Raw genomic sequence first — 24,916 nt, forward strand, 5'->3', positions numbered from 1 at the left:
TGGGGTTCAATTCCCACCTTCTACCTTCCTAGTCACATCCGTTGTGTCCTTGGGCAAGACACTTCACCCTTTGCCTCTGATGGCTGCTGGTTAGCGCCTTGCATGGCAGCTTCTGCCATCAGTGTGTGAATGTGTGTGTGAATGGGTAAATGTGGAAATACTGTCAAAGCGCTTTGAGTACCTTGAAGGTAGAAAAGCGCTATACAAGTATAACCCATTCATTCATTCATTCATTCATCGCAAAATTCCACAGTGTTGGTGAATCTTTTGCAATTCGTTCAATTAACAATGGAGACTGCAAAGAAGAAAGCTGTAGGTGGGATCGGTGTATTAGCGGTTGGCTGCAGCAACACAACCAGGAGGACTTTGAGTTGGATAGCAGACACGCTACCGTGAGTACGCAGCTTTGGCTTCCAAACATTTGATCGCTTGCCCGTACGTGCGTGTCGCTATGTGCATGTCACGTACGTAACTTTGGGGAAATATATGTTTCTTGCCGACTCTGATGGCGGCCGGGGTGTCGTCGAAACCTACAACGAGCGCCGCTGTCCTCACCTTGACTTCCTCCGTCTCCGGCCCGCCGACCGCATCGATGATCGGGTGAAGTCCTTCGTCGCGCCGTCGATCGCTGGAACGCAGGTGAGCACGGGTGTTGAGCAGATGAGAGCTGGCGTAGTTGCAGTTAAGCACGATGCTATCACGTTAGCTCCGTAGCTAAAGTGCTTCGCCGATGTATTGTTGTGGAGATAAAAGTCACTGTGAATGTCCATTTCGCGTTCTCGACTCTCATTTTCAAGAGGATGTAGTATCCGAGGTGGTTTAAAATACAAATCCGTGATCCACAATAGAAAAAGGAGAGCGTGTGGAATCCAATGAGAACCTTGTACCTAAGTTACGATCAGAGCGAAAAAAGATGCGTCCTGCACTACACTCTAGTCCTTCACTCTCACGTTCCTCATCCACAAATCTTTCATCCTGGCTCAAATTAATGGGGTAATCGTCGCTTTCTCGGTCCGAATCGCTCTCGCTGCTGGTGTAAACAATGGGGAAACGTGAGGAGCCTTTCAACCTGTGACGTCACGCTACTTCCGGTACAGGCAAGGCTTTTTTTATCAGCGACCAAAAGTTGCGAACTTTATCGTCGATGTTCTCTACTAAATCATTCCAGCAAAAATATGGCAATATCGCGAAATGATGAAGTATGACACATAGAATGGATTTGCTATCCCCGTTTGAATTAAAAAAAATTCATTTCAGTAGGCCTTTAGGTACTTAAACTCCTTCACTTGGGGCAGCTGTCGGCCATGTGTGTTGATGGGGTCGACTTAAGCGGGCACATTTTAGAAATAAGACATACCGTATATGATTTCTTTGAGCAGTGACAATATGAATGTGGTAGATTTGACCTTTTATTCTCATTAACATAATAACTTACAGACTTGACTTTGTTTTAAAAAAAAGAAAAAAGAAGCAGACGAAACAAGCCAAGTGGGCGTGGCTTAAGCGTGCATGAGTGCAGTCCTAAAGTCCTGACAGACGTGATGGTCATCTTCGATGCACGTCCGGTTCTTCTCGCCGCCAACTTGTTCCGGTACCTTCCACATTTTTCCGGGCGTCACTTCCTGAGGATGCTCATCTGCAGACATTCCTCCTTCAGCGCCACCAGTTCCGTCTTGTAGCTGCTGGTTTTTCCGCCGTCCGTGTAAGCGCACGGCTGCTTCTTCGCCGCCAGGGGGGTTTCCACGGTCACGGAGGCGGCGTTGAGCACGTCGGCGTGAGACGGCGAGCCGGCGGCGCCCCTGTGGCACGCCGCGGACATCAAGGCCGAGAGCGCGCGGCCTACGTCGTGGCGCGCCCCCTCGTTGACGAAGCAGTAGAGGATGGGGTCGGCGACACAGTTGAGGCTAGTGAGCGCCAGCGAGACGTGGTAGGCGGCGAACAAGCTCTCCTCCGAGCCGCAGTCACACGGCTTCCTCAGGTAGATGGCGCTGCGCACCAGCAGCAGGACGTGGTACGGCCCGAAACACAGCAGCACGATCAGGATCAGACTCAACGCCAGGCGCTGAATTTTGGCCTTCTCCTCCCGCTCGGTGGACACGTTGCAGCGCACAGCGGCCAGGATGCCGCAGTAGGCCACCAGCATGGCGGTCCACGGGGCCAGGAAGCCCAGGAAGGCCCTGTAGAGGTTCATCCCGGCCACCCAGTCCTGCATGGGGTACTTCTCGAAGCAGAAGGTGTGGTTGAAGCGACCCTGGAAGAGCTCGTCGTGGAACAGCGGCGCAGAGTTGGCGACAATCTCGATGACCCAGACCATGGCGCTGACCAACATGGCTGCCCGGGAAAGCAAAGACATTCATTGGTCACCTGACTCCTGGTACTAACTCCAGCAGGGGTGTCCAAACTTTTCCCCACTGAGGGCCACACACTGAAAAATCTAAGGATGCGGGGGCCATTTTGGTATATTTCATTTTCAAAGCCAATACCATAAATTCCGAACGTTACGCCGCTACTTTTTGCCTACGCTTTGAACCCTTTCGGGGTCGCGGGGGGTGCTGGAGCCCGTCTCAGCTGCATTCGGGCGGAAGGCGGGGTACACACTGGACAAGTCGCCACCTCATCACAGGGCCAACACAGATAGACAGACAACATTCACACTCACATTCACACACTAGGGACCATTTAGTGTTGCCAATCAACCTATCCCCAGGTGCATGTCTTTGGAGGTGGTAGGAAGCCGGAGTACCCGGAGGGAACCCACGCAGTCACGGGGAGAACATGCAAACTCCACACAGAAAGATCCCTAACCCCTGTGCTGTGACGATTTAATAAATAAGAATTGTTTTAGTTATATTGTAAAACTTTCAAACGTTGCTTGGAGTGATGAACGGAAAAATCCTTACGAGTAGAAACGCTATGGATGACGAGTCGACGAAACTGCACTAAACAGAATTAAATACTGTAGACCAGGGGTGTCAAACTCAAACACAGAGTGGGCCAAAATTTAAAACTGAACAAAGCCACGGGCCGCGGTTGAACAAATTAACCTTTTAATAGGGACCCAAACAAGTTTTGCATTGAATATTGAACAAGTAAGGCTTATATAACTTTATAGTGACATGCAAAATCGAGTTTCAAATAATAATAATAATAATTAAAAAATATCAATGGCATATCAAATACAATTTTCTATTTGCAGCCTTCTGAGGTAAATATCAACATTAACTTTTTCCACAGGCTAATACATTTGAAAATAAAACAACAATGAATAAACCAACCATTCAGGACTTTAAACTGCTCAGTTTGCGACACACTGATCTAATCTGATGTGCCCAAGCCAGATACCTACCATCTTTTCTTGGATGCTAGTTCATTAATGTCGGGGATCAGGCTTTGAGCTGAGGCAACCTTCATTATCCAACGAATGTGTTCATCAGTCATTATATCTCGTAGCCCACCCGGACCACAGTCTTGGGGGCGTGCCTTAATGGCACTGCTTTTAACGTCCGCTTTTCATCCATTCTAACAACGTGCCGGCCCAGTCACAAGATATGTGCGACTTCTGTATGAACACACACGGGAATGCAACGCATACTTGATCAACAGCGATACAGGTTACACTGAGGGTGCCCGTATAAACAACTTTAAGTTTTGTTAGAAATATACACCACACTGTGAATCCACACCAAACAAGAATGACAAACCCATTTCGGGAGAACATCCGCACCGTAACACAACAGAACAAATACCTAGAACTCTTTGCAGCACTAACTCTTCCGGGACGCTACAATATACACCCCCACTACCACTAAACCCCCCCACTTTGTAGCGTCCCGGAAGAGTTAGTGCTGCAAAGGGTTATGGGTATTTGTTCTGTTGTGTTTATGTTGTGTTACGGTGCGGATGTTCTCCCGAAACGTGTTTGTCCTTCTTGTTTGGTGTGGGTTCACAGTGTGGCATATATTTCTAACAAAACTTAAAGTTGTTTATACGGCCACTCTCAGTGTAACTTGTATCGCTGTTGATCAAGTATGCGTTGCATTCACTTGTGTGTGTGTGCGTGCAGAAGCCGCACATATGTGATTGGGCCAGCACACGTTGGACTGGATGAAAAGCAGATGTGACGATTTTTGGGAGAGACACTGAAATCTGGGAGTCTCCTGGGAGGGTTGGCACGTATGACAATTAGCGGTGAATGCAGTGTTACCGCGGCACCGCCGCTGAATATAATCGGCGGGCCAGCTCTAGTGTTAATTTGATATCGCCTCAAGGGCCAAGTGAAAGTACACGGCAGGCCAAATTTGGCCCGCGGGCCAGAGTTTGACGCCCATGCTGTAGACGTTCAACCCGCAACGTCTGCAGCGAGCGAACTTGTCCAAAAGATGACACCGTACCACAAACAATAACACATCCTTATCAGTGTCTCTGTCTGTGTTCTATGAAAACTATCTCTTGAATATGAAACATTATGGCCGTTACCGAAGCAAAATCCATAAATTAGCCACGCCGTTGTTTAAGCCAGTGGTCCCAAACCACCGGGCCGCACAAGAAATAAAAAAAATAAATAAATAAAAATATATATATATATTTTTTTTATTAAATCAACATAAAAACACAATATATACATTATATATCAATATAGATCAATACAGTCTGCATGGATACAGTCCGTAAGCACACATGATTGTATTTCTTTATGAAACACCCCCCCCCCCCCGGTCCGTGGGACAAATTTTCAAGCATTGACCGGTCCGCAGCTACAAAAAGGTTGGGGACCACTGGTTTAAGCCACAGGGTTCAAAGCCTAAGAAAAAGGTTCGGAAAATACAGTTAATTTCAATCTACATTAAAAAAAGTTAATCAGTTATTGGTATCATTTCTGAGTAGCAGGAAATTATCTGTATCGATATTGGCTTGAAAAAATAAATCATGCATCCCAAGTTTTTAGCATCCACATTTCAACTTGTTCCTGTAACTTTACATCTATTTGCTCTTTTATTCCCCTTTTTTTTCTAACATTATTTTTAGAATGTGAGGCGGGCCGTTACGAAAATATGCCGTGGGCCGCAAAGGGCCCCTGGGCATAGGTGGGTAGTAACGCACTACATTAACATCTACTTGAGTAACTTTTGGGATAAATTGTACTTCTAAGAGTAGTTTTAATGCAACATACTTTTACTTGAGTATATTTATAGAGAAGAAACGCTACTTTTACTCCGCTTCATTTATCTACATTCAGCTCGCTATCGTTATCGATCTGTTAATGCACGCTTTGTTTGTTTTGGTTTGTAAGACAGACCTTCAAAGTAGGATCTATCGCATGCCTGCGTTTCACCAATCAAATACAGTCACTGGTGACGTTTGACTCCGTTTCACCAATCAAACAGAGCCAGGCGGTCACATGATTAACTGCACATAAAGTTTCAGCGGCAAACAACAACAACAATGGCAGAGACAACAACGGACGCAAACACCCCTGGTCTCACATAAAATCGATGTTCACGCTTCAGAGAACCAAAAAAACAGTTATGTAATGCGTTGTCATATGTGTCTCCCCAAACAAGTGGACATTTCGGCTTACATGAACTCAACATCAAATTTGAGGAAGCCCATCGGATGCGGTAAGTAACGTTAGTAGATACTTTGGCTGTCACCGTAGGCCGATGTTAGCTTCCCTGCTATGAATCACTGTCAAATGTACATCGTGTGGGGACATTTATTAACGCACTGCAGCCTCATAGACACACACACACGCACCCACAGACACACATGCATAGAAACACCAATCAGAAGTGCACAGTGTGTTCCCAGGTGCAGCCCACACCTATCAGTTTATGGTTTGCGTAAAGGCTAACTTGTTATTTTCCTTTGTAATCTCTGTTTACTGAGCCTATGGTGCTGTTAAGTTATTGTGGCTCAATTTGCCTTAATTTTTTTTATTTTAATGTATTATTATGTAATATGTATTATTGTTTTAGTTGCTTAAGAGATATTCCTGGCTCTGAATTTGCTCATTGCTATTTTTATGTTTTTGTGCATTATTTGTTGCCGTCATCATTAAACGAACAGGTTGCTCATCAGTTACTCAGTACTTGAGTAGTTTTTTCACAACATACTTTTTACTTTTACTCAAGCAAATGTTTGGGTGACTACTCCTTACTTTTACTTGAGTAATACATCTCTAAAGTAACAGTACTCTTACTTGAGTACAATTTCTGGCTACTCTACCCACCTCTGCCCCTGGGCCGCACTTTGGGCACCCCTGAACTGGAGTCGCTGAATCTCACTTCATTTTAGCAGACATTTTGGACCACTGAAGGCTCTTTTCTGTCCCCCATGCAGACAGCAGCGCCCCCAAATGCTTCATAGGTCAGCGTCTCAAAGGCACGTACCTGTTTTGATGCGTCGCACCTTGACAAACCTCATGGGGTACGCCACCGCCAGGTAGCGGTCCAGAGAGATGCAACAGAGGAAGGCGATGCTGACATAGATGTTGGTGTAGAAGATGAAGCCAAACAGCTTGCAGCTCTCCTGGCCGTGGATCCAGTCGTCGCGCTGCAGGAAGTAGTCGATCCAGAGAGGAAGCGTGCTGATGTACAGCAGGTCTGCCACCGACAGGTTGATCAGGTAGACGCCCAGCTCGTTGTGTTGGCGCACCTGGATGGAGGGAAGAGACGAGGATGGGAAGTACTTTGTTTCTTGGTGGGACTACAATAGTCACTTCACAACACTTTTATCTAGGGGTGTCCACATCCGATGTTGACATCGGTTATCGCTCCGATATCAGCAAAAAAACAAGAATCGGACGATATCGGCTTGCATCTAAAATCCCGGATGCCATCCTGCACGTTTACTTGTGCCAAGCTGGACAGCCAGTTAACACCTAAATGTCCTCCAATAAGCACACAAGGTTGGTCTTTTCTTCTATTTTAGTCAAGTCATGGTAGGCTATAGGCTAATAGGAGCTAGCGGCTACACAACAGCTCAGCACACATTAGCGCACAAGCTAGACATACGTAATAAACAATATTGCAGACTGAAACACTTGTCGTATAAACAAGTCTCAAGTCATTATAGTTGCATATTACTTGCACATACAAAGTCTCCAAGGCAGAAGCGTACTAGAAAGTATCCAGTAACAAACGTGTCTGCATCACAACGTGTAACATCGCAAACTTTTTTATATATGCAATATCAATGGGGTATATAGCCATTAGATGATACCCTTATGGGTAACATCTAATGGCTACTGCACTGTATGTGGACTGATAAAAACTGCTGCCCTTTATATACTTCTGCACTTTAAATGAAGCTGCTAAAATACTGTAACTTGACCGCCGACTGATTTGTAACTCACATACCCTCTACGAACAATGGGAGACCGGCTTTCTGCTCCGCCGCTCCCAGTCTGTGAAACGCTCTCCCTGACCACCTGAGGGCACCACAGACTGTGGATGCTTTTAAAAAAGGCTTAAAAACCCTTCTTTTTAAAAAAGCCTTTTTTTTTTTAGATATATGCATACCAGTATTAGCTATTTGGCTGTTCTAGTTTTTATTTTTTTTTTATTTTTTATTATCTTTTTATTTTTATTAATATACTGTAGCACTTTGAGGTTGCTTACTCAATGTGAAGTGCTTTTTACAAATAAAATCTATTATTATTATTATTATGTATTGTACTTGTATTTTAAATTGTTTATCATTATGTAATTTTAATATTGTGTATTTTCAATCCTGTGTCATTTTATTGCGGACGTTAGATGCTCCATAAAATGACTACAGATGGAAATTAGCATGGTGCTAAATCTGGTGCAGCCATCTTCTTAATGTAACTGCACATTGTCCTTCAAATAAACAAATACAATACAATTCAACATACTGCGTCATGAGCTTAACTAAATTACTTTGTAACCATTAGGTGTCGCCAAAACACAAATGACCGTAAATTCCAGACAATAAGCCGCTACTTGTTGTCTACGCTCTGAACCCTGCGGCTTATAAAACGGTGGGGCTAATTCATGGATTTTTACTTGGCTGACGGCCATAAAGCTAATAGTTTTCATTAAACACACGCAAAGACACTGAAATTGTGTCATTGTTTGTGCTGTGGCGCTCACTGCAGGTGCTGCTAAGTGTATGTCTACAATGTTTCCTGCTGTTTAAAGCTTTGAACCGGAGGCTCAAGTGCCATTCCCTCGTCTAATGGTCCATAGCGTTTCTACTCCAAATAATTCTTCATTCCTCACACAATGTTTGTAAGTTTTACAATATAACTAAAACAATTCTTACTTACTCACACCGTGTGTGATGTCTGTAAGAGTGTTTTCATGCATATTTGCACGTGCTATCATACTGTAACACAACCTTTCTGTGTAAATAACTCATTTCACAACGTTTAAATCTGCGGCTTATAGTCTGGAGCAGCTAATATATGGAGAATATATTTTCTTCCTCAATTTAGTGGGTGCGGCTTATATACTGGTGTGCTCTTTAGTCCGGAAAATATGGTACCACATTAAAAGCATAAATCCATCATAAGGTTAGTGTTTATAATACCGATCCTATTTCACTTGAATACAACTTGTTTAACATAACACACACTATAAAATAAAAGTATGTACTGTAGGGGTGTAACGGTACACAAAAATTTCTGTTCGGTACGTACCTCGGTTTAGAGGTCACAGTTCGGTTCATTTTCGGTACAGTAAGAAAACAACAAAATATACATTTTTGGGTTATTTATTTACCAAATTTGCAAAATCTTCCACCAAAAATATTTTTCTTAGTGGAATATTTGATGTGAAGTAATCGGAACCTTGGATAGGTCAATAATTCATAATAACATTGATTCTGATTCAATATTATGTTTAGAGCAATGACAGTTTGAAAGAAAAAAAAACAGCTTTGTTTTATTAGTCAACATTGCAACTTTTTCTAAATTACATTTAACATTTAAGCTTTTTTATTTCACTTTTGTTATGTTTTTGTTTATTTTAATTGTATTTTTAGAATGTGCTGTGGGCCTTTAAAACATTAGCTGTGGGCCGCAAATGGCCTCCGGGGCACACTTTTGACACCCCTGCTATAGATAATAAAAAATTAAATGTGATAAATCTATGGATAAAAAGCAGAGCTGGCGACGCATGCGCGTTTATCATAACTCTCTCGCTCTCTCTGTCTCTGCTCCTCCCTCACCAATGCTGCTGCGCGCACAATTTGTTTTGTTTTTAACCCCTTCTTAACCCTGAACGTACATTAAAAATACACGCAACCCTAACTCAAAATGCCGGACATTTGAGGCATTTAAGAAACTCCGCCCAGACAGCTCCGCAAAAGAGGACATGTCCGGTGAAAAGAGGACGTATGGTCAGTCTATCGTAGCCCGTTAGTTGCTAGCATGCCGTGTGTTGTGCCTCGGTGTGCATTGTTTCCAAAACGTGCGTTACGCTACTTAATATGTTCGTGTGGAAACTCGTTCGGTACACCTCCGTACCGAACCCTCCGTACCGAAACGGTTCAATACAAATACACGTACCGTTACACCCCTAATGTACTATGATTTGTGCTAAAATTGTATTGCCTTAGTATCGGTATCGACCAATACTAAAGGCTCCAGTAAAGTGAAAAAGTTTAATTGGGACAGCCTTACTTTAAAGGAAAGTTTCAAGCTGTTGGACGCTTCACGAGGCGGCCATGTTGCTTGGAATAAACTCGAATGCTTCACCCAGTGTTTCCCACACATTCATTTATTTGTGGCGGCCCGCCACGAAAGAATGAAGGCCGCCACAAAAAATTTTAAATTTAAAATTTTTTTTTTTTTTCCTGTCTAGCTTCCCAGGCAAATCATATAGTTGATGTAGATGCCCATATCGGCTGTTCAGATTAACCTTACAAAAGAGAAGTGTAGGATCAAGATTTTTGGAGCTCTTTGTTCAGTGGATCAGATGTTTGATGAAGCTTTGTGTCTATCTACCACCACTACTGTTTTCTGTTTATTTGTTACTGACTGTGGTAGGACACCTCTGCCTCTTTCACTTTATGTTGCTGGTAAATAATATGGTTGTAGTAGTAGGCTAAAGTTAAATTATTTAGTATGCACTAATTAAAGGGGCAAAGCTTTAAGAGACATTTTAGCTTTTATATTTTTATAAGATATATTTTTTGTAAGAACCACAATTAATAAATATATTTCAGTGAATAATTTATTGTTCAAATCTGTATATAAATATGTACATAAAGTGTTGTAATTATATTGTAAAATGGATGGATGGATGGACGTTTAAAACAAAACTGTTATTATTAATTAGTAAGTATACATTTTTTGAGCCTTTTTAGAGAAAATCATATCTCTTTAATCTTAATCTTAATTGTAGTAAATTATGCAAATTACTTGATGATGTCATGTGACCACGCCCATAACCACGCCCCCCACCGCCACAGGTATCTTGGCAGTTTATGGGAAACATTGTTCACCCCAGAGCAGTCAACGTTGCCTTGTAGCTCCGCCGCTGAGTAGCAACTAACAACTGATGCGTCCTTCATGTCATCCATTATTACCGCAATTAGACCTTGGCACAGCACCACCTGGTGGCCAGGCATGCACACTGCAGGGTTTACCAACAAGCAGCGTGAGCGTGCTCACCTGCATGTAGGCGGCCCACAATGCCATGCAGTTGGTGGGCAGGCCCAGCACGATGACGAAGATGTAGAGCGCCGGCTGGAAGTACTGGTCCACCTTGCTGTCCACATTGCAGAAGGAGATGTTGCACATTGTCCCGTGTGTGTTGAGCTCCTCTCAGCTCTGTGACTTCACAGCGATCATGCTCCACCGCCACTTTGACAACATGGCGTCCTCCCGCTCGCCGCTCTCCAGCATGGAGCTACACACCCGAGCTGAGGCGTTCTTCTTGCGGCCTTTCATGGCTCTTGGCGCTCGTGCTTTTCCGTCAAGGGCCCTAAATTTTCCATCAGGCGCCGTCGCCCTTAGCAGCCACGCCCCTCGTCCTGTGGCGTCCAATTAAAAAGAGGAGGAGGGATGAATGGAGGTGAAATGGAAGCCGCCTTATCAACGCTGGACCAGGCCTTGTGGGTCCTGTGAGGACCTCATCAATCTTTCAGGAAGTACACGTCTGCCTATGTGAGGACTTTCCACAGCTCCACTCTCACCTGTGGACATCTGCAGCAGAGTCACGTATGCTCGGTAAACATCTAGTTCAATAAAAACATTTTTTTACATTACAAACCTTTGCAAAGTTTTTAAGACACAGGACTTAGTAACACCTGATTTAAGTTATTTTTAAATTATGCGTATTATGCGTATTGACAGCCCTAAAAAATTAGGGCTGTCAAATAATTATCAGATTAATCACATTTTGGAATTTGGATTAATAAAAGGGATGCCCGATAATGGCTTTTTGCAGATATCCGATATTCCGATATTGTCCTACTCTTAATTACCGATTCCGATATCAACCGATACCGATATATACAGTCGTGGAATTAACACATTATTATGCCTAATTTGGACAACCAGGTATGGTGAAGATAAGGTCCTTTAAAAAAAAAAAAAAATAAATAAATAAGATATATAAATTAAAAACATTTTCTTGAATAAAAAAGAAAGTAAAACAATATAAAAACAGTTACATAGAAACTAGTAATTAGTAATGAGTAAAATGAACTGTTAAAGGTTAGTACTATTAGTGGACCAGCAGCATGCACAATCATGTGTGCTTACGGACTGTATCCCTTGCAGACTGTATTGATATATATTGATATATAATGTAGGAACCAGAATATCAATAACAGAAAGAAACAACCCTTTTGTGTGAATGAGGGAGGGAGGTTTTATGGGTTAGTGTACTAATTGTAAGTGTATCTTGTGTTTTTTATGTTGATTTAATAAAAAAATTTAAAAAATAAATAAATAAAAAAACGATACCGATAATAAAAAAAACGATACCGATAATTTCCGATATTACATTTTAAAGCAGGCCGATATTATCGTACATCTCTAATTAATAATGATTAATCACAGGTGATTACTCGCTTTCATAATTGAAATTACCTTAAGAAAAGAGCCCAATATTTGTACGTAATGCAATTTTATTGTCAGAATGTCATTCAGGAAGGTTTTTCAACGTTTTACTTGCATGCATGTCATTTATTTGCACCCACCAGTTTTGATCAGAATGTATTTTGGGGAGACATTTGCCAGCGAGCACACCAGTCAGAGTCTTGTACGGCCAAAACCAATTGCATGAATAATATAAGTGTGCACATGATTGTGGCGATAATATTTTGTGATTAATCACATGAGTTAACTCATTAACTTTGACAGCCCTAGAAAAAACATGCACTAAAAGATAATTAAATCACGATGTATATTCTATTTGTTAGAGCCAAAACCGCACTAAAAGAACACCTCCAGGCAACTTCAACCCTTGACCAACACCCTCCTCCCCTCCACATCCCACCTACCCGGATTGTAAATACTCAAATGTAAATAATCAAATGTATATACTTGTTCTTATGCTTTCTGATATCACTATGTTCTCTGCTCGCTGTACATATCCTACCAAGTCAGACCTACACTGTTTCAATGCCCATTTCTCTGATTATGCAATTGTTGATGACTGAAGTGCTGATATCAAACGCCCCCCGGATTGTAAATAATGTAAATAATTCAATGTATGTACTCTGATGATTAACTTGTGTGATGACTGTATTAGGCTGATAGTATATATTTGTACAATGAATTGATTTACGTGGACCCCGACTTAAACAAGTTGAAAAACTTATTCGGGTGTTACCATTTAGTGGTCAATTGTACGGAATATGTACTATACTGTGCAATCTACTAATGCAAGTTTCAATCAATCAACCAATCAGCTTACATATTACAATTTAGAGCTGTATTAATGTACCGTATTTTCCGGACTATAAGGCACACTTAAAAAACTTTTTTTTCCCTCAAAACTCGACAGTGCGCCTTATAGCCCGGTACGCCTAATGTAAGGAATAAGTTTGGTTGAGCTAACCAACCTCGAAGCTATTTTATTTGGTACATGGTGTAATGATAAGTGTGACCAGTAGATGGCAGTCAAACATAAGAGATAAGTGTAGGCTACACTATGATGGCAACATGACAAGTAAACAACACCAACATTTTATATGTTCCCTTGAAAATATAGAACATTACACACGGCGCTCAAAAATCTATCAAAATGTTTTGGTACGACTTTGGTAAGCTATGAAGCCACACCGCTTGATGTGCTTCAACATACGAGTATTATTATGGTGTGTGTATAAGGTAAGACATTATCTGGGCAATATTATGCAAAAGCAACTTTTCTTACCTTCTGGTACGTGCTGATCTATATATGAGATCTGCATAAATCCTGAAAAAATGTGTGGGTACGCCTTTGTAGTCCGTGCCGACAACGTAGTCGATAAGCTTTTTCTTTTTCTCTATCTTCTTGTTATGGGACATTCATCCTCCGCCGTTGCCATTTCTAATATAAAGTAGTGTAAAGTTCTTACTTATATCTAGCCATCCATAGCGTTTCTACTCGGCCGGATTCTTTATTCATTATTCCATGCAACATTCGTAAGTTTTACAATATAACTAAAACAATTATTTCTTCCTAAACCGTCCCATGTGTGATGTTCGTAGGAGTGTTTTTATGCATGGTTGTACATGCTATCCTAATGTAATCAAGCTAGTGTCCTTTGCATGAGCTAATATGCTAACACGTTTACGAGTGTTGTCGTTAGTCTTATTAACTTACATGGCATTCTTTTTGTATTGTTTCGGTTTTGTAAATTCACCAAAACGTCATCGTGGACTTAATTCTGTTTAGCTGATTGGAGAGTTAGCTTCCGCAGCTAGCGGGTCCATGACGAAGACTTTTGTTTGATCTTCCCGTTTTACTGCAGTGTTACAGACAACATTTGGAAACAAGGTATGTAAATAAACATTTACAAAATATTTCAGTGTAAATAACTAATTTCACAACATATATACATACATCTGCGGCTTATAGTCAGGTGCGGCTAATATATGAATAAATCTTTTTTTCTTCTAAAATGTAGTGGGTGAGGCTTACATCCTGGCGCGCTCTATAGTCTGTAAAATATGGTAGGTATATCGTGTGGGTCAGTGAAGTATTGTTTATTTAGCTAATTTTTAATTGAATGAAAATGTATAAATAGGTCAGGAGATGCGTCTTTGACTTAATGTGTTTGGTTGGTTGAAATGTATTTCAAACATACACTACCGTTCAAAAGTTTGGGGCCACCCAAACAATTTTGTGGAATAGCCTTCATTTCTAAGAACAAGAATAGACTGTCGAGTTTCAGATGAAAATTCTCTTTTTCTGGCCATTTTGAGCGTTTAATTGACCCCACAAATGTGATGCTCCAGAAACTCAATCTGCTCAAAGGAAGGTCAGTTTTGTAGCTTCTGTAACGAGCTAAACTGTTTTCAGATGTGTGAACATGATTGCACAATGGTTTTCTAATCATCAATTAGCCTTCTGAGCCAATGAGCAAACACATTGTACCATTAGAACACTGGAGTGATAGTTGCTGGAAATGGGCCTCTATACACCTATGTAGATATTGCACCAAAAACCAGAAATTTGCAGCTAGAATAGTCATTTACCACATTAGCAATGTATGGAGTGTATTTCTTTAAAGTTAAGACTAGTTTAAAGTTATCTTCATTGAAAAGTACAGTGCTTTTCCTTCAAAAATAAGGACATTTCAATGTGACCCCAAACTTTTGAACGTTAGTGTAAATGCGGTTTCAATATGACATCACATATTTTCCATTTCTCTTTACATGCTCAAAAAGGAGTAAGAAGACGCAAGGCGTATTAAATCTTACCCCTTTTCCACTTCGTAGCAGTTTCTTACACATATGTTTTCAAATTGTAGCACAATTATATCAATGATTTCTACAACTGTTCTCTTCATAAATAATTCAGTCAGCGACAAAATTGTGGACAAAGCTGGAAAAGTCACCTAGACAGTGTGACAGTTTGTTTTTTAAACAGATTATGAGCAGTAATACAACAAACCTTCTTTTTTTTTTTTACCACCTTAGCCACACTCATCCTACCAGGCTACTCGAAACCTCTACTGATAAATAGCACCCTTGGTAAGTTGTATTTAACGGCAGGCTTAGATAAGTCATAAAATGTAATCGATATCAATAAATATAAAAAACTTATATCGTGATACAGTTTGTAGCCAGCCCTAGCTGACACTATGATTGGTTGAATATTGAATTTGAAATTATTTTCATAAAAAATGAAATCTTGTTAAGATGCTCAACGTAATCAACAATCTGACAATATCACCTTCTCTGTCATTCCTAAACTCATCATCACATTTACACTCAATAGGATTCTGATCAACTTGACTAGTAACTGAAGTAGTAATAGTTTGTAAAAAAAAAAAAAAACAACTTACAATTGTCAGACAATTCCAAAACTTCCACTCTTTTTGGCTTTTCTGATAGACAACAAAGATGGCCGCCGCTCACTTGTTGCAGCAGAGAAACAAGGTTAAGAACTTTAGGAAGTTCTTCAAGCATGTGAAGTATGAGTCTATAAACAGCCAGCAGGCACAGGTGCTCACACTGGGCTGCAGAACAGAACAACAAAGACAGGAAGTTCAACTGAGTTGCACAACCGAAACAGGAAGTCTCTTAACAAGCCACAGAGGAGCCTGACTGTCTCGTTTTGTCACCCCAGCTTTCTGAAACCAATAAGATCAGACTCCACGTCTTCGGCGACGCTGGTGGACTTAATAGGAACAACGAGGCCACGCCCATCTGTGGGAGAAAACAGTTCTTCAAATGCAGCCTTTTTTTTCTTCTTTTTTTTTTTTTGCAGGATGCACGGCTGGAACATGAGTCATGACCAGGATGTCTCCTGAAAGCATAAGTGATGTGCTGGTAATTCTAGCCAATCAGAGCGACTTGCGGCTACTAATAGATACGATTGTGGCCGTTCAGAGAATGCTGCTACAAGATGTAAACAATTGTAGCCAATCAAAGCGACGAGCAGCTACTTGAAAGCAATCCTAGCCAATCACAGAATTGCGCTGCATGATGCAAACATCCATCCATCCATCCATTTTCTTCCACTTATCCGAGGTCGGGTCGCAGGGGCAGCAGCCTAAGCAGGGAAGCCCAGACTTCCCTCTCCCCAGCCACTTCGTCCAGCTCCTCCCGGAGGATGCCGAGGCGTTCCCAGGCCAGCCGGGAGACATAGTCTTCCCAACGTGTCCTGGGACTTCCCCGTGGCCTCCTGCCGATCGGACGTGCCCTAAACACTAGGGCTGCGAATCTTTGGGTGTCCCACGATTCGATTCAATATGGATTCTTGGGGTCACGATTCGATTCAAAATTGCGATTCTCGATTCAAAAACGATATTTTCCCGATTCAAAAGGATTCTCTATTCATTCAATACATAGATTTAAGCAGGATCTACCCCAGTCTGCTGACATGCAAGCAGAGTAGTAGATTTTTGTAAAAAGCTTTTATAATTTTAAAGGACAATGTTTTATCAACTGATTGCAATAATGTACATTTGTTTTAACTATTAAATGAACCAAAAATATGACTTATTTTATCTTTGTAAAAATATTGGACACAGTGTGTTGTCAAGCTTATGAGATGCGATGCAAGTGTAAGTCACTGTGACTCTATTGTTCTTTTTTTAATTTTTTTTATAAATGTCTAATGATAATGTCAATGAGGTATTTTTAATCACTGCTATGTTGAAATTATTACTAATATTGATACTGTTGTTGAATGTGTCTCCTCTCAATTGCTCTGTTTATTGCAATTCTGAGTGATGCTGGGTCGGGTTTGGTTTTGGAATTGGATTGCATTGTTATGGTATTGCTGTGTATTGTTTTGTTGGATTGATTAATTTAAAAAAATAAAAAATAAAAAAAATAAATAAATACAAATAAAAAATCGATTAAAAAAAAAAAGAGAATCAATTCTGAATCGCACACTGTGAGAATCGCGATTCGAATTCGAATCGATTTTTTCCCACACCCCTACTAAACACCTCCCATCGGAAGCGTTCGGGTGGCATCCTGACCAGATGCCCGAGCCGCCTCATCTGGCTCCTCTCAATGTGGAGGATCAGTGGCTTTACTTTGAGTTCCTCCCGGATGACAGAGCTTCTCACCCTATCTCTAAGGGAGAGCTCTGCCACCCGGCGGAGGAAACTCATTTCGGCCGCTTGTACCCGTGATCTTGTCCTTTCGGTCATAACCCAAAGATCATGACCATAGGTGAGGATGGGAACGTAGATCGACCGGTAAATTGAGAGCTTTGCCTTCCGGCTCAGCTCCTTCTTCACCACAAAGGATCGATACAGCGTCCGCATTACTGAAGACGCCGCACCGATCCGCCTGTCGATCTCACGATCCACTCTTCCCTCACTCGTGAACAAGACTCCGAGGTACTTGAACTCCTCCACTTGGGGCAAGATGATGTAAACAATTCGAGCCAATTAGAGCAATGTGGTGTTCCATGCAACAAGGAATGGAACAATTAACGGTACTAATGATAACCGTGGGAAACTTAAAAAAATAAATAAAAAAAGACTGTTTGTATTACCGTTTTAAGTTAAAATATGTGGATCGGCTGTGCCAGCAACTTGAGGGTTTCAGGTTCGATTCCAGCTTCCGCCATCCCGGCAATCACAGCCATAGTGAGATCGGTAGGTCGTGAGTTCAAACCCCTGCCAAGTCATACCAAAGTCTATAAAAATGGGACTCATTACCTCCCTGCTTGACACTCAGCATCAAGGGTTGGAATTGGGGGTTAAATCACCAAAAATGATTCCCGGGCGCGGCCACCGCTGCTGCTGCTCACTGCTCTCCTCACCTCCCATCAAGAGTGACGGGTCAAATGCAGAGAATAATTTCGCCACACCTAGTGTGTGTGTGACAATAATGGGTACTTTAACTTTAACTTTGTGTCCTGGGCAAGACACCTCACCCACCTTGCTCCCAGTGGCACCTAAAATAGGGTATGAATGTGCAGGACTCCCTTGAAAGATATTTTCCTGGGTATATAAGGTAAAAAAATAAAAATAAAATAAAAAATATATATATATATTGTAGCTGAGATAGGCTCCTGCGCCCCCCGCGACCCCGAAGGGAATAAGTGGTAGAAAATGGATGGATGGATATATATATACATATATATATTGCAAATTAGCCGATTGGCTAAAAACTTTATGTGCAACACATGTACATATATTGGGCATTGACTGTGATAAATAACAATATGCACTGCATTGTCCCTGACAAATCAACTAATGAAAAAAAACAAACTAAAATATGCCGAAAGGGACAAGCGGTAGAAAATGGATGGATGGATGGATGGCACTGAATGATCCAGAATAATATTTAAAGGGAAACTGCACTTTTTGGGGGGAATTTTGCCTATCGTTCACAATCATTATGAGAGACAAGAAGACAAAAGTTTCATAGTTTTTTTGCATTTTAACATGTAAAAATCGGCTCATTCTAGGTAGCTAGCAATGCAGCTAATGTGAGCAATCTATTCAATATCTAAATCAATTTAAAATGCATTCAAAAACCGTCAACAATACTTCATTACGTTCCGTGACCTGAATAATAACCAAGCATATATATATATATATATCACCCTCTTCTTTGTGCTGGCTTCTAGAAGCAGCAGTTCATCCTCAGTATATTCCTCTTCAAAAGTATAAGGTTGCGAATTCTCATTTGTCCAAAAATAGTCGTCTTTGCTGTTTGTTACCAAGTCTGCCATGATTAGAACACACAAGCATTTTGTATCCGGAAGTAGGAACACACATGTTGCCAGAAGTCAGACGTGCGTTGCTATGAAAATGTAAAACATTGCGCATTAGAAATCAGTTCCACAATTGATTAAAATTATGAAAATATAGTAAATATTTCACACATTACATATTGTTATGAAGATGTCTGTTACTACGTTATATATATACACTTGCAGTGTTTATATAAAACCTATTACACATTGTTATGAAGGCGTCTGTTACTACATTAAATATATACTTGCAGTGTGTATATAAAACATATTACATATTGTTATGAAGGTGTCTGTTGCTACATTATACATATACTTGCAGTGTGTGTATGTATATAAAACCTATTACATATTGTTATGAAGGTGTCTGTTACTACATTATATATATACTTGCAGTGTGTATATAAAACCTATTACATATTGTTATGAAGGTGTCTGTTACTACATTATATATATACTTGCAGTGTGTATATGTATATAAAACCTATTACATATTGTTATGAATGTGTCTGTTACTACGTTATATATATACTTGCAGTGTATATATAAAACATTTGACATATTGTTATGAAGGTGTCTGTTACTACGTTGTATATAGACATACAGTGTGTATATAAAACATATTACATATTGTTATGAAGGTGTCGGTTACTACATTATATATAGACTTGCAGTGTGTATATAAAACGTTGATGGAGGGTTTTTAATTTGTTTTAGAGGACTTTGAAGGCTACAACGGTGACTCCCATCAGCCGCATCTTTCAAGTGTTAATCTTTAAAATCCTAATAATTTTTTTTAAAATACGTGTGTTCTTGTCCCTCATAATGATTGTGAACGATAGGCAAAATTCCCCCCAAAAAGTGCAGTTCCCCTTTAAAGTATATGGTGTGTAAATGTATTATAGGTATTAAAAGAAACTTGGTTAAAAGATTCCTGTGTGTATACATGTGCGATATGTTAATATTGATAACTATGATAATTTTGGTCACAATAACCGTGATATGCAATGTTTATATTACATCCCTACATGTAACCTATCTGAGCGAGGTGATGCTACAGCTAAACAAGTCTAGCCAATCAGAGTAAAGCATCATGTCAGCTGTCGTCGTGTGTCAGGTGGTTTGTGTAGGAAGACTTTCTTCATGCTAGCGTCTGTGTACAGTTTTTTGCTTGGTCTAATGCAGGGGTCACCAACGCGGTGCCCGCGGGCACCAGGTCGCCCGTAAGGACCAGATGAGTCGCCCGCGGGCCTGTTCTAAAAAAAATTTAAAAAAATTAAAAACAAAAAAAAAAATTTTTTTTTAATTTTTTTATTTTTTAAAATTAAATCTACATAGAAAAAACACAAGATACTCTTTCAATCAGTGCATCAACCCAAACAACCTCCCCCATGCACACTCATCCACACCCACTCACACAAAAGGGGTTATTTCTTTCTGCTACCAATATTCTGGTTCCCACAACATAGACAACACATCTGCAAGGGACACAGTCCCTGAAGCACACATGATTGTGTAGGCTGCTGGTCCACTAACATTTTCATTAATTACTATTTTTTATGTAATTATTTTTATATTGTTTTACTTTCTTTTTTATCCGAGAAAATGTTTTTTATTTATTTATCTTATTTTATTTTATTTTTAAAAAAAGGGCCTTATCTTCAACAGACCAGGGGTCGTACTTATCAAGCTTCTTAGAGTGCCATTTTACACTTAAGTCCTGAGAATTTGCGAAATTTAGTCCTACTCTCAAACTTAAGAATAAAAGCTTTTTATCAACGTTCTTAAGTCTAGGAATCACTCCTACTCTCCACGATATTTAAGAGACCTTCAGAGGTGTCTTAAGTGGTTAGGAGTTGCCAGCAGGGGATGGCACTGAGGCGAGAGAGACGTGCTGCGAACGTTCAGGGAACGGAACAATGTTTTTTTTTTTTTTTGATGACGAGCAGCTGATCAAACGGTATCGTTTAGACAGAGCGGATATTATTTTTGTCAGAGATTTAATACTTTTCCATTCCTTGTTGATTTCTGCATGTGTCTGCAGTGGGCTAGTATATATAGAGCCACCCACACCAGTTTCAAATTAGTTGCCTAATTAATGAATTGGAAAGAAAATGTTATGACAGTAGCGTATGTGTGTGGCCGTGAGATGAGTGACGTCAGTGAGCGATAGAAGAGAGGGAGCGGTAGCGTGAGTGCCGGCGGGGACTAGTTTGTTTTGTATTATTTTGTAGTTTATTGTCAAAATATACACTCCCATTGTCCACTTAAATATTTCCAAGATATTTCTTTATTCTTAGACAACGGATTCCCTTCCGTGATTGGTCATTTCTATGGACACAGAAATTACGTCACCTAAAATTCCGTTTACGGCACATAGTAATGTCGTAATTCAGCTCTGAGTGTGACACTTAAGATTCAGTCCTACACTTCGCTGAAAGTGTGAGTAAGACGCTTGATAACTAACTTTTAAGTGCAGCTTTCAGCGAAGAATTTATTTACTCTTAAGTCAACTCTTACCAGACTTCTTAGGAGTAATTCTAAGAAGCTTGATAAGTACGGCCCCAGGTTGTCAATGAAATTAGATTTGTTTAAAGGGTTTTTTAAACCAGGCCCAGTCCAGATAATGTCCAAGTCGGACTCAGCAACACACACCTTCATTCATGTACACAGAAAAAAATTAGGGAACACAACAGATTGCATATAATTTATAAACAAAATTACATTTTCAAAATAAGCATTTATGTACAGTCCAGATTATGTCCAGGTCACTCAAATTAGGGAACACAACAACAGATATCATATAATCTATAAACATAATTATACTTTCAAAATAAGCCTTTGAGGACTTCTCATCTTTTTTTTAATGTTTTTTGGCATCATTATCGTTTTCAACCATGTAACTTTCTAAAGTTAGAAAATACTGAATAAATGTTTTAAAGAAAGTAATACTAAGTGAATATCTGTTTTTGGCCTTAAAAATAAACATTTTACCGAGTACTATAATTAAATTGACTAAATCATGATTGTCAATGGACTCTCCTAAAATAACAGAAACCACATTAAGCTTCATAAACAAACCAATCCTTAAACACATTTTTTCAACTTCCACCCAAAACAAAGACACAATATGACAATACCAAAACAAATGCAGGGTGGATTCAGGCTCCTGACAACAAAATCGGCAATCATCTGACTCTCTCATATTCCATAATTTTAACATTTTCCCTGTGGGTAAGAAGTTATAAATAATTTTAATTTGAAAATAACGATTTTGCACATCGATAGTGGTTTTATAGATTAGTTTGAATATGGCATCTCATGGCAACGGGCAGTCAAAAAAGTCCTCCCATTTTCCATTTGTGTTGTATGAGGCAGCCTTCAAAGATTTCTTTATTAAATAAAAATTATATATTTTTCTATTTATTTTAGTTCCTTTTTGCCAAATAGAATTTCTTATTAGAGGTTTACAAACTAATAATTTAGTAGTTCCATAATTAATTTGTTTCCATCTTTTCCCAATTACTCCAGTTAGTTGATAAAATGAAAAGCTTGAGCAAGCATCACCATACATAGCTCTAAATTCATCATACTTCATAATTTTACCATTCTCATTGATAATATCATTGACAAAAATGATTCCTCTTTCAAACATATTTTTCCAAAAGAAAGGCTTTCCATCTATTACAATATTAGAGTTCATCCATATTAACTGCTGCAAAATATCGTCTCTTTTTTCTGGCACATAAAATTGAAAACACCACTATAAGTGGATTGTTTCCTTTATGAACCCCGCCATGTTTCCCAGCAGACTCTCTGGGAGGGGATCACTTGTAAAAAAGGATACAATTTCTTTTGATACAGTACATGTTTTTTGTCCAACAGGACATTTGTGTACCACTCAATGTTTAAATACATCTTTGGAACAATTGATGCTTTTAAAGACAGACACATAGCTTCAAGGTTGAGAAGTTTCAGGCCCCCATATTCATACTCTTTGTACAAAACCTTTCTTTTAATCTTTTCTGGTTTGCCGTTCCAGACAAAATCGAAGACCCTCCGCTCATAAATCTTAAAAAAGTTTTGTGATGGAGCTGGTAATGACAAAAACAAATAAATAAATTGAGGAATAATTAACGAGTTGGCAATAGACATTTTACCATACAAGGTTAGGGATTTCCCTTTCCATAATTGCATAATTTTGTCCAGCTTTCTTAGTCGATTATCATAATTTACTGAGCCTAGATCTTCCAGATTTTCTGGGACAACAACACCAAGTATGTTAACTGGTCCATCTGTCCACAAAACAGGCACTTTGCATTCCATTCGAAAGGACGTTCCCTTTAGATTTCCGATCCTTAACATTTTACATTTATCATAATTAAGCTTAAGGCCAGATTGCTGTGAAAATACTGTATGTCCAAAAGATTAAGAAGGTTCCGCAAACAATGAGGAAAAATCTTATCTTTGTGAATCAGCCTTTTCTGACATGAACTTCATCAAGAACAAACACAGAACACGCCTCACTGATGCACATCTGCAAGACTCACTCAGAGTTGCAGTGTCAAGTTACACACCAGAGTACAACACACTAGTTAACAGCATGCAATGCCAGGCTTCCCACTAACTGACAAAGAAACAGATAACAGATTTGGTGTCCAGTTCAAAGTGTGACATGATTTAAAAATTTGAGAGTTTACTTTTGTTATTATTTGTACAAACATGGTGCAAAGTAATTCATGATTTGTTAAAAAAAATGTTAGTGGCTAGCTAGTTAAAATGGGATATTGTGATTTCACAAGACTGTCTTAGAAGTGATCATTTGAAAATGTTCAATTTGAAAAATGTGCACTTAGAGAAAATATAAAAATAAAGTGTTGCATATTGATATTTATCTGTTTCTATATATATTTATTGTGAGAAATCATTAAGATGATCAGTGTTTCCACAAAGATAAATATCATTAATTATTAATAATAACAGAGTTAAAGGTAAACTGAGCAAATTGGCTACTTCTGGCAATTTATTTAAGTGTGTATCTAACTGGTAGCCCTTCGCAGTAATCAGTACCCAAGAAGTAGCCCTTGGTTTCAAAAAGGTTGGTGACCCCTGGTCTAATGTGACTGGCGTGGGCGTGCACGGCGGCAGCAGGTTTAATGCACACGTGCACGTAAACAAACACCCACCACCATGCCTTAATACTCATTACCAGCAGACAAACACAATTTTGTATTATTATTATTATTATTATTATTTTAAGTGACCCTATGCTCAAAAGCATCTTTTCGAAGGACAACAATGAATTGCTATGTTTCCTCATTAATTCGTCCTAACTTCCTTTCCTGCTGGCTCACATGAATCATTAAAAGTATTCCTGGAATTTCAGGTTCGCTGCCAGACTGGGAATGAAAACATGATGACATTGCTGGACTGATGCGTGTCACTTCCTGCGTGCACGTCCAGACAGGAAGTCTGACCTCAATGGAGCTCTTTCACACAAAAGCCACTGATGAAGACAGCACAATAATAATAATAATTAAAAAAACCCTCAATGTTGCATGCAGTAATCACATAAATAACTCGCTAAAAGTGAACATTACGTCTTTCTTGTACAGGCGCTCGTTATAGGTGGTGTACCTAATGAAGTGGCCAGATGGTGTACATAGGGGTGTAACGGTACACAAAAATTTCAGTTCGGTATGTACCTCGGTTTAGAGGTCACGGTTCGGTTCATTTTCGGTACAGTAAGAAAACAACAAAATATACATTTTTGGGTTATTTATTTACCAAATTTGCAAACTCTTCCACCAAAAATATTTTTCTTAGTGGAATATTTGATGTGAAGTAATGGGAACCTTGGATAGGTCAATAATTCATAATAACATTGATTTTGATTCAATATTATGTTTTGAGCAATGACAGTTTGAAAGAATAAAAAAACAGCTTTGTTTTATTAGTCAACATTGCAACTTTTTGTAAATTACATTTAACCTTTAAGCTTTTTTATTTCACTTTTGTTAAGTTTTTGTTTATTTTAATAGTATTTTTAGAATGTGCCGTGG

At 39.6% G+C, this 24,916-nt stretch overlaps 1 protein-coding gene across 7 annotated transcripts in view; it reads right to left on the bottom strand.

Annotated features, from left to right (window-relative positions):
* Nucleotides 1–1,402: 1,402 nt before the first annotated feature.
* gpr4 (G protein-coupled receptor 4) overlaps nt 1,403–24,916 on the bottom strand; it is a 67,919-nt gene continuing 44,405 nt past the window's right edge. For 3 of the 7 annotated variants that reach the window (XM_062060644.1, XM_062060647.1, XM_062060645.1), the window contains 3 exons: nt 10,640–11,173; nt 6,390–6,654; nt 1,403–2,331 (listed from right to left, as the gene is read on the bottom strand). In XM_062060644.1, coding sequence (XP_061916628.1) covers nt 1,616–2,331; nt 6,390–6,654; nt 10,640–10,768 — 1,110 coding nt within the window. In that variant the 5' untranslated portion in view covers nt 10,769–11,173 and the 3' untranslated portion in view covers nt 1,403–1,615. Of the gene's footprint in view, nt 2,332–6,389; nt 6,655–10,639; nt 11,174–15,474; nt 15,670–24,916 lie in introns of those variants that run through there. The other 4 variants (XM_062060649.1, XM_062060646.1, XM_062060648.1 and 1 more) reach the window with 4 other exon arrangements.

Source organism: Entelurus aequoreus, linkage group LG10, assembly GCF_033978785.1.
Source record: "Entelurus aequoreus isolate RoL-2023_Sb linkage group LG10, RoL_Eaeq_v1.1, whole genome shotgun sequence".
Classification (NCBI taxonomy): domain Eukaryota; kingdom Metazoa; phylum Chordata; class Actinopteri; order Syngnathiformes; family Syngnathidae; genus Entelurus; species Entelurus aequoreus.